Source organism: Theobroma cacao, chromosome 1, assembly GCF_000208745.1.
Source record: "Theobroma cacao cultivar B97-61/B2 chromosome 1, Criollo_cocoa_genome_V2, whole genome shotgun sequence".
NCBI classification, from domain to species: domain Eukaryota; kingdom Viridiplantae; phylum Streptophyta; class Magnoliopsida; order Malvales; family Malvaceae; genus Theobroma; species Theobroma cacao.
In genome coordinates this window covers 32,723,260-32,737,841 of record NC_030850.1, presented here as the reverse complement: position 1 = coordinate 32,737,841, position 14,582 = coordinate 32,723,260, and the positions used below count along the sequence as shown (strand labels likewise).

The following is a 14,582-nucleotide window of genomic DNA, read 5'->3' as shown; positions in this document are numbered from 1 at the left end:
AGCATCGGATTCCTGAATCCTTGACATGCCCACCAGCCCCAAGGAAACGTAAGGGTTCCTTCCCTGCCGATAAAAATGAGCCCAAGAAGATTGTAGACGATAAAGAGATTGAGACCATATTTTCCCCTGATCAGCTTTCCTCGGAGACATCTTCCGGGCAGTGAAGGGTTGGATTCTCATTCTTTTGAACCTTTCCTTTTAATATACTGGACTAGATAGAATTCACCTGGAGTTTAGGCGAATCTGATTGTTAGATAGGAAAATCCCAGTTAAGGGGGTTTCTGGGAAAGATGATATACAATGGGATAGCAAAGTGTACACTAGACATAGAAGGCGTTAGATTGAACATGTTGAAGTTTGTTGCCTTAGGCTCCGTATAAAATTAGGATTTTTATGTTTTAACTTCTTTCAACATATACCCATTAATCAATGCCTAATGATGGTTATTGTGTGTGCTGTGATTGTTGACTAGTATTTTGCTTCAATCTCCATTGGCGACAGCAAAGTTTCTTTTTAATATTGCTAATAAAGTAGTTGACTAGCAAAATTGGTGAACAATTATATTAGAGAGGCCGGGGAGAATTTGGGTAGGACCATGTTAATTGGGAGGTGCGAAGTCAAAGTAGGCCGAGTCATATGACTCTGAGGCTGCCATCCCAACTCTTTACGGAGAAGGCCAACCACATGCCAAGTTCTCAGTTATCAAAGTACTCATAACTGGTAGTAACACTAAACAATCTATAATATTCAAGCTAAAAAATGCATTACCCTGTTATTTACCAGGATGAAAGAGTTTAATGAAACTGTGGATGCAGTAGAATTTGGAAGAAGAATCAACTTAGACACCATAAGTTTGCAGTAACCTTGAACAAGGTCCGATATAACACCAACACTGTGGCTTTGTGTTCACAATAACGGGGAGGTCAGATTGTGGGTGTAGGAAAGACAGTTGACAGGTGCATGCTTATACTCAAGGGAGTGAGGATAAGGAAAACCTTTGAAGAATCAAGGAGCTCACAGTTTTGGCTTCCTACATTGCGAAATTCTGCCCAATGCCAGGCCTTGGGCCAATTGCAAAGGCGAGAAATGCATTGGGTTGCTTTGCTGCTTTGGAGATTCCATACTTGAATCTCAGTGGATTGAACTCCTTTGCATCTTCTCCCCAATATTCTTAGCTATGATGAATCATCAGATCTATTGAATCTCAGTTGATTGAACACGTGCTTTTTGGTACCATTAGATTCCCCAATTTCAAGTCTTCTGGTGCCTCCCTAATCGTCATTAGGAACGGGCAATACAGCCTTAAAACCTCCAGCAGGAACATGTTTACCTAATAAATAAACAGCTTAGGCCAATTCGGACTTGTGAAAATTTCTGGTAATTATTCAAGATAATAATATATTTGTGGTAAACTTACTAATTTTAATTTGGCGAGCATATCAGCATCTGGAATATTCATTCTAAACTCCTTTACAACTCTTCTCTGAGTTTTGCTTGCCATTCTTGATGTGAGCTCAACAGAAAATGGTCCAAATTAACAAATTGGCGATCTAATAGTGGCCTGTAAAGAAATATATGTTTTGCACTCCTCCATGACTTCATCCATAGTCAGTTTGTACCATCATTTTCAGTCGTTAATTTCTGAGTTTGCAATCATAAGACCAACTAGATCATCTCCATAAGGAGATTCTGATTTGCTGGTAGCTTTAGAATTCAATCTACTCTGGATGGTGCCCCTCAGTGTGATTTTAATTTTCCTATCAAGCTTCCATATTTGGAGATTTGATGAAGTGGGAAGACATATGCAAGCAAATATTGTTAAATGTTAAGCATTTTGTTTAGCAGTAAAACCTAGGCAAATTCCAAAATCCAAATTAAGAAAAGATAAGTCAAGAGTATATGAGTTAATAATCACTGGCTGCCAGGGAAGAAGATTTTGGCATAGGAAGCTATAACCCAACGTTGAAGCAATTTTTGTGCCTGGAAGGCCTCCTTGCCCTGAATTTAGCTACTTCCAAGGCAGTGCATAGTTTTTTGAAATTCTCCGATCACTTCTATCTTTTACATTGTCCCTCGGGTATAGTAGCTTTGACTCTTCAAGCACGGATATGGTACATGTTGCCATCTTGTTCACCGTACCCTGCATGACCCAGAAGACCATGCACGCGGTGGTCTGCTCAATAATGTCTTAAAATGAGAAGAAAGGGCAGTTTAAGAAGAACATCTTTTAACTAACTCGACATTTGAGTTGTTAAGTCAAATTCCCTCGAACTTGCAAGGAGTAAAAATATTTAAGTGAATTTTGTCAATTATCGTGGGTTATTTTCATTATTGTCCAGAGTGGTGATGTAGGTTTTTTACTTATTTCGAGATGTATTTTCATATAAAAATAATACATTAATAATTAAATTCAAATATCTACTACTGGTTAAGTTAAAGCTCTCTTATCTTTGATTTTCTTAAGAATCTTAGTCGTTCAGAGATGAAAATGATTTTGAAGAAAGGTGGGTGAGGGGAAAAGAAACCAAAAGCTCTATTTTTCATTTTTATGATAAACCATAGAAATTTTTTTGGAATAGAGAGGTTACCATGTAATCGTAACCATCAAAATGCATAAGCAAATACATAGTTTCCAATATAAGAAAAGGTGTTTGTATATTATGAAGCTTGAATCTTTACAATGTTATACATATTTATATATACAGATTTGTGATAATCAAAAAATTATGGTGAAAATTTGAAAAGCAAATTTTATGGAGGCAAATCCTTGTTTGATAGATTTCATACTTCAAAACATTGATTATGTGATTTACAGATATGCTGAAAAATCTGATAAGTTAATATTTTGCTGTTACTTGTATATCATGTCCCTATCACTATTTCCATCAATCAATAGAGGACCCTATAGCCATAGAAATTTTATTAATTTCCAATCAGATGACAAGTGTAAAGAGGAGAAGAATCCGAACATCATCCGGTTTAGGTGCGGAGAGAATTTAGAGATTCTTTCTACTCTTTGGTTTAATACAAGAGAGAGATTTTTCTTACATTTTGTTTTTACTAGGAAGGAGAGACAATTAAAGCTGTCATGTTTCGTACAGTGAAAAGCATTGCAAACGCTACGAGGTTGGTGACGATTGTGTACAGCCATCTGGGGCCACGTAAGATGGGCTGGAATATACATATATATTTTCTTCAACAAAATATTTTCACAACCATGGTCTAGGTCACTTCATGATTCACCGTAGTCCATTGTCCATACTTTTCATCTCTAATTTTAAAACATTTGGTCTAATAGTGTAAAGATAAAATAGAACCCAAAGAAAAATAAAAATTATTAATGCCCATTAGATTTGTTTATGTTCTTGGCCCATTAAAATTTATAATACTATATCAATACAAAACACGCCCTTGAGGCTAGTTGCAGAGAATATTTTCGATAATCTTAAGCAAGTTCTCTGCAAGTATTTCACAGGACCTGCTGATGACTTAGGAACTCTTTCTGGCTAAGTAAATGTTTTCGTGAAATGTTTCTGGTATTGATTGGAACCGTACAGAGTGAGCTTTCATTTTGTAAGGGAGGGTTCAGGCAATGGTTGTCTAGGGTGGGTGGTTTATATGGGTCAAACTCTGTGTTTCCCATGTAAGGCTACTAACTTATGTAACCCCATTGAATTATTAAACCAATGAAATAGTTCATGGCTTAGCCAAAAAAGGTATTTCACATGTTAAGAGGTTTTACAATAATAGGGAGACCGTGTTGGGGCTGTAAAGTAAGGTAGTCGGCCGGAGCATGTTTGTAGTCAGGGGAGTGGGAGAAGGAAAACCTCTGAAGAATGAGCGCAAGCACAGCTTTTGCTTCCAGCATCGCGAAATTCTGCCCAATACAAGCTCTTGGACCAATTGAAAAGGCCATTAATGCATTCGGATGCTTTGCTGCTTTGGAGATCCCATTCATGAATCTCATTGGGTTGAACTCATCTGCATCCTCTCCCCAATATTCTTTGCTTCGATGAATCTTCACCACTGGAATTGTTAAAAGTGTGTGTTTCGGAATCATTAGATTCCCCAACTTCATGTCTTCCGATGCCTCTCTCATCAACAGTATCACTGGGCAATACAGTCTCAAGACCTCCAGTAGAATCATGTTCACCTGATATTAGTGTCCAATTCAGGTTTTTAAAACATTTAAGACAATGTTTTAATTAAGAGAATAAAATAGTTCTTGAAATGTTACCAATTTCAACTTAGCCAACATATCAGCATCTGGAATTCCCATCCCACATTCCTCCAAGACCTCTTCTCTGAGTTTTGCCTGCCAGTCTGGGTGTATGCTCAACAAGAGAATTGTCCAAGTTAATAAATTGGAAGTCGTCTCATGCCCTGCGATAAAGAATGTTTTGCATTCCTCCAAGATTTCATCCATGTGCAACTTGAGATTTCCTTTAGATTGAGTAGGTTCCGCAGCTGCCATCATCAAACCGAGTAGATCATCTCCGTAAGGGCAATTTGCACCACCGCTGATTTTGGAAGTCAATCTACTCTCCATGATGCGGCTTAGTGAACCCTTTAGTTTCCTGTCAAGCTTCCACATTTGAAGGTTGGATGGAGTAGGGAGATATCTGAAAGATTTGAGAAAAATTAAGACAAATCTAAAAACTTAGAGAAGAAATTGATAGAGAAGAAATTGAGGTGTAAGAGTATAATTGTTACTGGCTGCCAGGGATGAAAATATTCGCACTTGAAGCTGCACACCATCTTTGAAGCTCTCTTTGTGCCGTGAAAGCCTCCCTTCCATGGATATAGCTACTTCCAAAAGCAGTGTGTGCAATTATATCAGCTGTTAGCTTTTGAAATTCTCCGCAGATCTCTATCTTTGTACAGTGGTCTTCAGCTAACTCAGCTTGATGTTTCCACTCGTCAAACATGGATATCGAACAAACCACCATTCTCTTTACCATAACCTGTAAGATCCATATATCCCCTTTAAGCCATGGACATGGACATGGAGATGCTGATAAATTTCCCAAGATATTAACAAAACGATGAAAAAATTAATCTTTGTTTCAAGTAAGAAGGCAAATAGGATTATTCGGAATTTTTTGAAACCTTAATCTTGTCCAAGGAGAAAGCAGGATTAAGAATTCTTCTGCGCCTAACCCAGTCTAGTCCATTAATCAAAGCCAATCCTTTCCCTGCTAACATCTCGACTGAAGGTCTCGCACGGGGTTTGTTGTAGTAACCAAACTTGTTTGATAGTATTTGCTTGGCCAGCTCGGGGTCTGAAATGCAAAGACGGGGATCTGTTCCATGCCAATACAGAAATGTCTCTCCTGTGTGGCAAGAAAATAACATGCAAAGCTGGTTCATCCGAATGATAAAAGAGTATTAATCAATCAATCTGGTTAATCTACGAAAATCTAGCAGAACTTATACATCGACACGGGAGCACTAAAACTTAAGGAATTACTATGTTATAGTAGTACTATAAGAAGGAAGCTGACCATATTCTGAGGACCATATATAGTAGTGTGGGAGAACACGCTTAACAATATCATTTGAGTTGGTGTCCAATATAATTTCTTCGGCTGCTTGTCGCAACTTCTTTATCTCATCGAGAGAACCCCTAAGGAGAGAGTATGGTGGCCCTCTGATTCCTTGCTTCTTGAAGCATTTCGTCAGGGCATGTGGCCTCCACACAACAATCTTAAACACTTGCAAAATCTTGGAGACCAGAACAACCACCAAAGCAGTTTTCAAGGCCAAACTAACATAATCCATCCGGACAAAGTATTTCCTCTGCTTTTTTTTGGGATCAGTGTGGCAAAGATTGTGTCAATAAGATGTTGGTTTGTAGAATACATATAGATGAGGCTGGGATTTGGTCCTTCCATGCAGGGATGCCCCGTGGATGACAGTGAGGTCATTGCTGAGGCAAGAAAATGGAGCTTATACGTGGGGGACAATTTTTGCGGCCTTGGCTTGGCAATTGGCATGTGTGGCTTATAATAAGGCAGCTCTTTTTAGATATATACTAACTAGTTTTAACCTTATCCCTGAAACCCCTCCCTTCTCCTTTCTTGCTAGAAATGTAAATATGATAATTTATGTTTTTATATCTTAAATGTGTCATATATAATTAAATATGAAATACGTTAAAGTTAAATATAAATACGATATAAATAATTTTCATGTTTTGAATTTAAAATACATATATATATATATATTTAATAATCGTATAATACGACACGACATGATTAATATATTTATTAAACGTGTCAATATATGACATGATACGATTAATAATATGATTAGATAAAAATATTTATAATTAAATATAATTTTATTATTTAAATTTAAAATTAATAATTATAAAAGCAATTATCATAAAAAAATAACGATAATATCAAATATAACAAAACAAAATTTAAAATTAAGGTTTGGGCATGACATAATTACATTATTATTTTTATAAAATTTAAAAATCTTACTAAAATAATTGTTCAAAATTATTTAAGTAATACTAAAATAGTCTTTGACTATTAATTTTAAACAAATTAATAAACATATCATACATATATGTTTAAACACAATAACATGATTAAACACGTTTATACGTTTAAACACGATAATACGATTAATTAAACGTATTACTTGTATCTGACACATTAACACATAAAAATTTTCGTGTCTTAAACGTTTCAGATACAATTAGACAAAAAATACGTTAATGTTAAACTCAAATCTATTTAACTCCGTATATTTTCGTATTATGTTAATATATTGTATCTAAAATTATTAAGTTTAATGAAACACCTATCAAGTTAAATGATTAGACATCCATGGACCATTGCCGTATTCGTTTTGGTTTGGCCCCACTGCTCAAGCTGTTCCAGCTAGCCATCAATTTATAACTAAGATACGTTTTGCTGGTTCTTGTGTTTTTAGTTCCTGCCAAATGATCCTAGTTCGTTTTTTTTTTTTTTTTTTACGAAAAGTACAGAAATTCATTCAAAGTCTCACATAGAGACCACAAAAAGCAAATCCTTTTAAGGCTTGCAGATACAAAAGTGACTGGCAGATCATCTGAGGTGTCTGATGGCCAATAACAAGTCAAAGGTTACAGATTTATAAGGTCTACAATTCATTAACACAACCGTAGCAGAGAAATGAATTTAAATCCTTTCCAGACCATGTCAGCAGTGTTCTTAGGCATCCATAAACTGAATTGAATTTATTCTAATTCTATTTTTGGGTGATCGAAAAAGCTTGATCAGATCCCTTGAAATGGACTTGAGATTATTGCTGAATCCATGTCACAATTATTTCATTCATCATGCAATGCAAAGGAAAGGACCCTCCTCTCACACTTAATAAACAGACACAAATAATAATACCCAAAAAAGAAAAATCCAATGTAAATCTTAGAACCAACAAATCATCATTAATTATTGTTGTTCAATCCAAACTCATGGTACCTAGCAAGGTATATGGTTACTTCGGTTATATATCTTTACTATATTATAAAGCAAATAATTTAACTTTTATTCTTTTCACTTGATTTTCAAATTTAGTCAGGAAAATACTTTGAATCGTTTTCTGCGGATATTCGTATTGTAATAAAAATGTCAACAGGTTAGATATTTATTAATTTTTAAATTATCTCAAATCTTATTATTAGATATAGTATCCAAATTCTACAAATACTTGATTATATTTTGAATTATATTCAAAATTCGTACCCGCATATCCTAGACATTACTTGTAAAATACCCAAACCTGTTTATCCGATTAAAATAAATTTAAAATTAATTTTTATATATATTATTAATAAAAGTTAATAAATTAAACTTAGTTCATAAAAAAATAAATTAAAGTTTAAAACCATGTTTAGAAAAATTAATAAATATTAATAAGTATTACATTAATTGTGAAAAATTTATAAACAAAAAATAATATATAAAACTAAATTTTAATATTAAAAATCATCATATATAATCGAGTTTAAATAATGAGTACTATAAGACTATTACCTGAGTCTTACCTAAATTCAATTATAAGATATCTTAATCCTACTTAATCGGATCGAGTAACGTAAATATCTATTTGTAAAATATTCATTGACATATGTAAATTTCACTCAATATTCTTTTTATTTAAATTATTACTAATTAAAATTTTATATATAACACTCAAAACATTCGATTTAATCATATATTAGAATACAACTTTGGTTTAGGTTCCAAGCTTTAAATGCGCAAAAAAAGGAAAAAATTCTGACGAGGCAAATCACTATGAAGTGTAAGCATCGTCACCATTTATATAAGCACCTAATTTTCAACCGTACCCATTAAGGTTGACAGTTCAGATATCTGTATTCTGTTCTTCGTTCGTGAAACAAAAGCAGGCCCAAGAAGGTTGCTATTGGGCTTGGCCTTAAAGAGTAAGATCTGGTTCTCAATCCAAACCCGTTTTGGATTTTCCTTTCCTAATGAAAATTTCGAGAGGAAATTGCGAAACCCTTCTAAAGAAAAGGAAAAAGCAGCATTAGTTAAACGGAAGAATTGGGCGGGAGTTTAGTTGAATTCCGATATTTGCGGTAGCTAAGAGGAAATGGATTCGAAATTCGTGAGGGAATTCATAAGAAAAGAAGTACCGGATTGGGATGACGAATTGATGGCCACGGCCCGATTCAAAGCGTTTAGCGGTCAAAGATCCGATTGGGAACCCAAATTCCAATTCTGGAAAGATTTGATCATCAAAATCTCCCGCCAGTTTGGTCTCTTCGTCATTTCACCTTCCCAGGTTTTTAGTTTTCTAATTCTCTTAGCTTCTCAAATTTACTATATTTTATTTTATTTATGTAGTAATTCGTTTATTTGAAGGTCAAAAATGAGTGGTTTAATCGAGGAGGGTTGACTCCTTTGTGCCTTGATCACGTACTGGTGAGCTAAATTATGTGTCTTTCTTTTTCAAATTTGATTATAGCTTTGGGCTTTTGTTTGGGGAATTTTTGGGTTTTATTTTTTTGTCAAATTTTCAGTTTATGATGTATAATGAAGGTGAATTAACCCGAATTTCGGACGTGGCGGATCCTTATAGCGGGAGAATGTCTCAGCTGTTTAGGAAAGTGAAAGGTTTGATGAATAGATCAACAATGACTTCAGAAGGGATTCTTCTTGAAGATTGCGTCATTCTTACAACATTGTTAAAGGTTTTGTAATGATGTTTGTGACAAGTATTTGTTAAATCTAGTAAAGTTGGAATGTTAAGTTGTTTTGTTTGATTGTCTTTAGGAAAAAGCTGATGAGGTCGTTAAGTTTTTGTCCGAAAGTCATTGGACTTCGTCTTGCATTGTTACGAGGAAGAAGTTTGAGAGCATGTGTGGAGGACAAGAGGAAGAGCATGCAGTGTTGAGTTATTTGTCAGGGTGTGGTAAAGGACAGTATCTCTCGACCTATAAGAAAGAATTAATTGAGGTATTGCTTTTTGTACCTATGAACCTGCTTGAGTTATATGTATTTGCAGATTTTTGTTTCTTGTTGGTAATTAAATTACTGCAGGGCATAAAAGTTTCCCTTTCATCAGCAGTGGTTTCTAGTGTCTCGAGTTTAGATTTTGACACTCTGCACATGATTTGGACTCAAGAAAAACTCCAGCAACAACTTGATGTGATTGACCGACGCTGTGAAAAGTAACCTTTCTCTGACTCTTTATACTTATCTCAAATGCTGAACTGTGTTGCTTCATAGTCCATGCCTAAGAAAATGTGAATTATGAATAATGCATTCAAGGAGATTTAGGGTCAGTTAAAAACACTGATAAGGAGTTCACATGTCCATGAAGTTTGTCTAGCATGAATGGTTGCTTTCTAGAGAGATATGGAATGTGATACCTATTGTTATCAGTGATTAAACCATTTAGGACATTAGTCATTTGCACTATGTTCCTGGTTGAAAATCTTGGTTAACTTTCTTTTGAACCATGAGCAATTCAGAGACAATGAGTGAGCAATATGTACGGCAGAGAGTTTTCATTTTAAAACCATATTTGCATCTTAGATGTTCCTCTTTCGCAAGCAGTTTGTTTCTGTTATGCATAGAGTGTCTCAACTCAAGTTATACTGGTCTGATGGTTGAGGTTATTCTTTGCAGGTCAAGACAGTCCGCGTTAGTTTCTTTGAAATCTGGGAACAAGAAATTGGCCCTGAGACACGCAAGGGAGATGAAGTTGGGCACTGAGAATAGAGAAAAATGTACCTCACTTCTGAACAGAGTGGAGGAAGTCTTAAATGTTATTGCAAATGCTGAATCAACAAAAAAGGTCAGACAACTACAACTTAAGTTTTGGTTTTAAACACAACATATTTGAGCCTCTTAATATTTTTATGTGGTTCCAAAGCTATGCGAAAATGTTCAAACTTGCCAATGAAAGTGAGCTTAATGACTTAGGTTTTAGCTGTCAGGAAAGTTGGTTTGCAAGGCTTCTCATGGCAGAAGATAGTGAATAAGCTGATGCATAATTCTTTGATGGCAGGTGACTGAAGCAATCCAGATTGGAGCACGAGCAATAAAGGAAAATAAGATCAGTGTGGAAGAAGTTCACCTCTGCTTGGAAGAACTTGATGAGAGCATTGATTCGCAGAAGCAAGTTGAAATGGCTCTAGGTATTTATATAGTTTATTAATCATCCTTTTTAACATCTTTGAAAGTAGAAAATACCAATTAGTTTTCATTAAGTTGTTGCATGGTGTCTTGATAATATATTTGTACTTAGTTCTCTTGTCTAACATGTTCTCGTTTGACTGTTATAGAATCAGCTCCATACTCAGGCATTGAGGATGAAGATATTGAAGAGGAATTCAGGAAATTGGAGTTGGAAGTTGGAAATGAAAACCGTAAAGATCCGATCTGTGAAGCTGGTGTTAGTGATACAGCAGGATCTGATGAATCACTGACTGAAGCTTTGTTGAATCTAAAACTAGTGGATGCTACACCCAAGGGATCAGCAATTCAGAATTTCGGGGTTCCAGCTAAGAACAAGGATTCAAACAGCCCGATGCTTGAAGCTGCATAAATATCCATATGCTGTTTTGATTATGACCGTTTTGTGATAACTGTCATTCATATAATGAACAGTGGCTTAATAGTCCATCATTTGAGCAATTGGCTTCCGTTGTGAATAACATACGATTTTTAATTCAGAATGTGAATATGCAAGGACGCCTTTTGAACTTACGTCTGATGCTGCCCCTCCTCACCCAATATTTTTTATCTGCTTATCTGCTGGGTGAAAAAACCAGCATCCACACAATAGGTAAATCGCTTTGTAATGCTTAAGCAGTCCAACAAGTTGGGCCAGCGGGAATATAGGGCTTCAATCATATTAATGGACGGCAAAGGATAACAGTTGGATACATTGTATGAAAAGCTACCCTGTCCCTGGTCAATTATCATGACTGTGTTTGCATAATTGCGTCAGTGATTTTTGTTTCCTTCTTCGCCGTTATCGTCATCAAAGAAGAAAAGGATTTTTCTATAAGGGTTGGGGAGAAGATTCTGAAAGATTTTTAAGGTTGCGAAGGACTTCGTTAACGTGTATAAGCAGCCTACTGCAGTTTGCCTCCACCCCGGCGTTTCTTCCTCTTAAAAACGCCAAATGAATCCATGATCCAATTTTCGTAAATTAACACATCCCAGAAAATGCTAGATCTCCAGCATCACGCCCTGGAATTGGACAGAAAATGCTGCCAGCAATAACCAGAGAATCCACCAGGGTTCACAAACAACTATTCCATTTACCAACTGGGCTATCATTTGTAATCGGCAAACCCATTTCGACCCTCTCCCAAAACTCAAACCCACCTCATAAATGCACTGCCCAAGCTGACAAAACCTTTCATCTAACGAATATCTCTTCTTTGCCACAGTCATTCAATCATCAAAATCTTTTGCGTAGCTCCCTATTTTCTCAACTTAAGTCACCTTCAAATCTTTCTGATGCCAAAAGATTACATGCTCTTTTGATTGTCAATGGATTGTTTAACCCCAGTAATACTGATAGAGTCCTTGGTTCACAGCTTGTCAATGTGTACGTAACCTTTGGCTGTTTACAATATGCACTTTTTGTGTTTGATCAGCTGCCCCAAAGGACTAATCTTGCTTGGAACGGAATTCTTAGAGGTTTTCTTGACGTGGGTCGTTTTTTCAAGGCAATTGAATTCTATCACTTGATGATTAGTCAAGGGCTGATTCCTGATAATTTCACTTACCCACTTGTTTTAAAAGCTTGTATTGAGTTGAATGATCTTGAAGAAGGTAAGAAGGTTCGAGATTTTATTCTGTGGAATGGGAGTTATATGAAATGCAACGCTTATGTTGAATGTGCCATGATAGATATGTTTGCCAAGTGCGGTAGTCTAAGTGAAGCACGACAGATTTTTGAAGGAATAAAAGAGAAAGATTTAGCTTGCTGGAGCGCAATGATATGTGGGAATGTGCAGAGTGGAGAATGGTTAGAGGCATTGTCACTATTTAGAAGGATGAGATTAGAAGGGCTAAGACCTGATTCAGTTATTATGGCAGCTATTCTTCCAGCTTGTGGCAGACTGGAAGATTTGAAAATGGGAATGACCCTTCAAGGATGTGCTATAAGGAGTGGTTTACAGAGTGATTTGTATGTTTCTAATGCTCTGATGGATATGTACTGCAAATGCGGTGCCACTCATTCTGCCTACTCTATATTTTGTGACATTAAGAATAAGGATGTAGTCTCTTGGAGTACCTTGATTGCTGGTTATTCACAGAATTGCCAGTACCACAAGAGTTTTCACCTGTATCTCATGATGAAGGATGCAGAAATAAGAACGAATGCCATTGTTGCAGCAAGTGTTCTTCCAGGATTGGCCAAACTCAAATTAGTAAAGCAGGGAAAGGAGATGCATGGCTACATCCTAAAACAAGCTTTTGAATCTGATGTTGTTGTAGGAAGTGCACTGATTGATATGTATGCCAATTGTGATTCAATGATAAAAGCAGAGCACATTTTTAGAATTATGTCACATAGGGACGTCACAATATGGAATTCTACAATTGTAGGATATTCTTTGAATGGTGAGGTTGATACCGCATTTTGGACTTTTCAGAAAATATGGGATTTCAATCTCAAACCAAATTCCATAACCCTGGTTAGCATTCTTCCAATTTGCACAAAAATTGGAAGTCTCAAACATGGGAAAGAAATCCATGGCTATGCAATCAGAAGCAGTCTTGCGACAGCAGTCTCTGTTGGCAATTCTCTAATAGATATGTACTGCAAATGTGGGAGCCTTAAACTTGGAGTAAGCATTTTCAATCAGATGAAGGAGAAAAATATTGTGACATTTAACACAATAATCTCTGCTCATGGGATATATGGACTTGGAGAACACGTTTTTCAATTCTTTGAGCAAATGAAGGAGGCAAGAATTAGACCCAATAAAGTCACATTTATTGCACTCTTGACTGCTTGCAGTCATGCCGGTCTAGTTGATAGAGGCTGGTCGTTGTATCAGTCCATGATATATGATTACAATATTCCACTAGACATGGAACACTACTCATGCATTGTGGACCTTCTTGGTAGAGCAGGGCACCTTGATGATGCCTACGATCTAGTCAAAAGAATGCCAGTGGAACCGGACATGAATGTTTTGGGAAGTTTACTTGGTGCCTGCAGAGTTCATAATAAGGTTGAGCTGGCTAGGTGTTTAGAGAAGCACATTTTACAGAAAGAGCAGAAAGATTCAGGCCATTATACTCTGTTATCCAATATATATGCTTCCAGCGGAAGATGGAAAGATGCACTGAAGGTCAGAACGATGATAAAAGAGAAGCATCTGCCAAAGAGACCTGGAAGTAGCTGGATTCAGGTAGGTTCCAGTATTTATATGTTCCATGCTGCACAATCCAAATTAAATAACCATCAACACATTCTGGAAAACCTGTTTCTGGAGATGAGGAATGAAGGATATAAGCCTGATCCAAGTTTCTCGTCCGATGATATTCTGCATGATGTTAATGATCTAATGAGTTTCGATGCCGGCTGAAACGGTCAACAATTCAATGCGCACAAGCAAAACAGATCATGTAGGAAGTATCAACCACCAGGAGACTTCAGGGTGGGCAATCATTCAAAAAAGTTGAAAAGGGGGTGCAAACAATCTACATTTGAGAATGATTATGCTAAGGATGAACTAATTTCAAGTCTGGCGAGCTTAGTACAATTTGAGTTTAGATTGGTTCCTGCTGCTAAGATTCATCTCTATATTTTGAAATGTACAGTTCACAAATTTCCACTGTCAAAATATTTCTTGTTCCAATAAGAAACTTCAAGCATATACTATTGTTTTGCTAGATTTACAGGCTTGCCGACATGCCCTTTTTTCTTTCCTTTCTTTTTTTTTTTTTTTTGTTTTTTATTTATATTGTTACGTGAGAGCTGGCTATATATACATAACTGTTGCAAGGGTTTGAACTTTCGGTATTAAAACCAAAATAAAGGATTTGAAAAAAGTTATGGCCTACCAACCTTTTGGTGAGCTA

The 14,582-nt window shown here is 36.1% G+C and overlaps 3 protein-coding genes across 3 annotated transcripts; 2 read left to right on the top strand and 1 right to left on the bottom strand.

Moving 5' to 3' along the window:
• LOC18613824 (cytochrome P450 709B2) lies at positions 3,324–5,936 on the bottom strand. Its single transcript, XM_018114282.1, has 5 exons — positions 5,505–5,936; positions 5,110–5,333; positions 4,714–4,964; positions 4,238–4,622; positions 3,324–4,153 (listed from the first exon to the last, which is right to left on the bottom strand). Exons 1-5 carry the CDS (start codon positions 5,779–5,781, stop codon positions 3,722–3,724), a joined length of 1,569 nt encoding a protein of 522 aa, XP_017969771.1. The 5' UTR covers positions 5,782–5,936; the 3' UTR covers positions 3,324–3,721.
• LOC18613823 (charged multivesicular body protein 7) lies at positions 8,464–11,237 on the top strand. The gene is made up of 8 exons (XM_007051257.2): positions 8,464–8,805; positions 8,886–8,945; positions 9,044–9,214; positions 9,297–9,479; positions 9,564–9,694; positions 10,155–10,323; positions 10,537–10,666; positions 10,814–11,237. The coding sequence occupies exons 1-8, from the start codon at positions 8,614–8,616 to the stop codon at positions 11,074–11,076; spliced, it is 1,299 nt and encodes a 432-aa protein (XP_007051319.2). The 5' UTR covers positions 8,464–8,613; the 3' UTR covers positions 11,077–11,237.
• Positions 11,316–14,413, top strand: LOC18613822 (pentatricopeptide repeat-containing protein At2g03380, mitochondrial). The gene has a single exon (XM_018127490.1). It carries the CDS (start codon positions 11,744–11,746, stop codon positions 14,084–14,086), a length of 2,343 nt encoding a protein of 780 aa, XP_017982979.1. The 5' UTR covers positions 11,316–11,743; the 3' UTR covers positions 14,087–14,413.

Coding starts and splice junctions, on each gene's coding strand:
- LOC18613824 (XM_018114282.1), bottom strand. CDS start 5,781: ATGGATTATGTTAGTTTGGCCTTGAAAACTGCTTTGGTGGTTGTTCTG. Junction 5,334..5,504: donor TATATGGTCCTCAGAATATG/GTCAGCTTCCTT, acceptor CTTGCCACACAG/GAGAGACATTTCTGTATTGG. Junction 4,154..4,237: donor TGTTGGCTAAGTTGAAATTG/GTAACATTTCAA, acceptor CACTAATATCAG/GTGAACATGATTCTACTGGA.
- LOC18613823 (XM_007051257.2), top strand. CDS start 8,614: ATGGATTCGAAATTCGTGAGGGAATTCATAAGAAAAGAAGTACCGGAT. Junction 8,806..8,885: donor TCGTCATTTCACCTTCCCAG/GTTTTTAGTTTT, acceptor GTTTATTTGAAG/GTCAAAAATGAGTGGTTTAA. Junction 9,695..10,154: donor ATTGACCGACGCTGTGAAAA/GTAACCTTTCTC, acceptor TATTCTTTGCAG/GTCAAGACAGTCCGCGTTAG.
- LOC18613822 (XM_018127490.1), top strand. CDS start 11,744: ATGCTGCCAGCAATAACCAGAGAATCCACCAGGGTTCACAAACAACTA.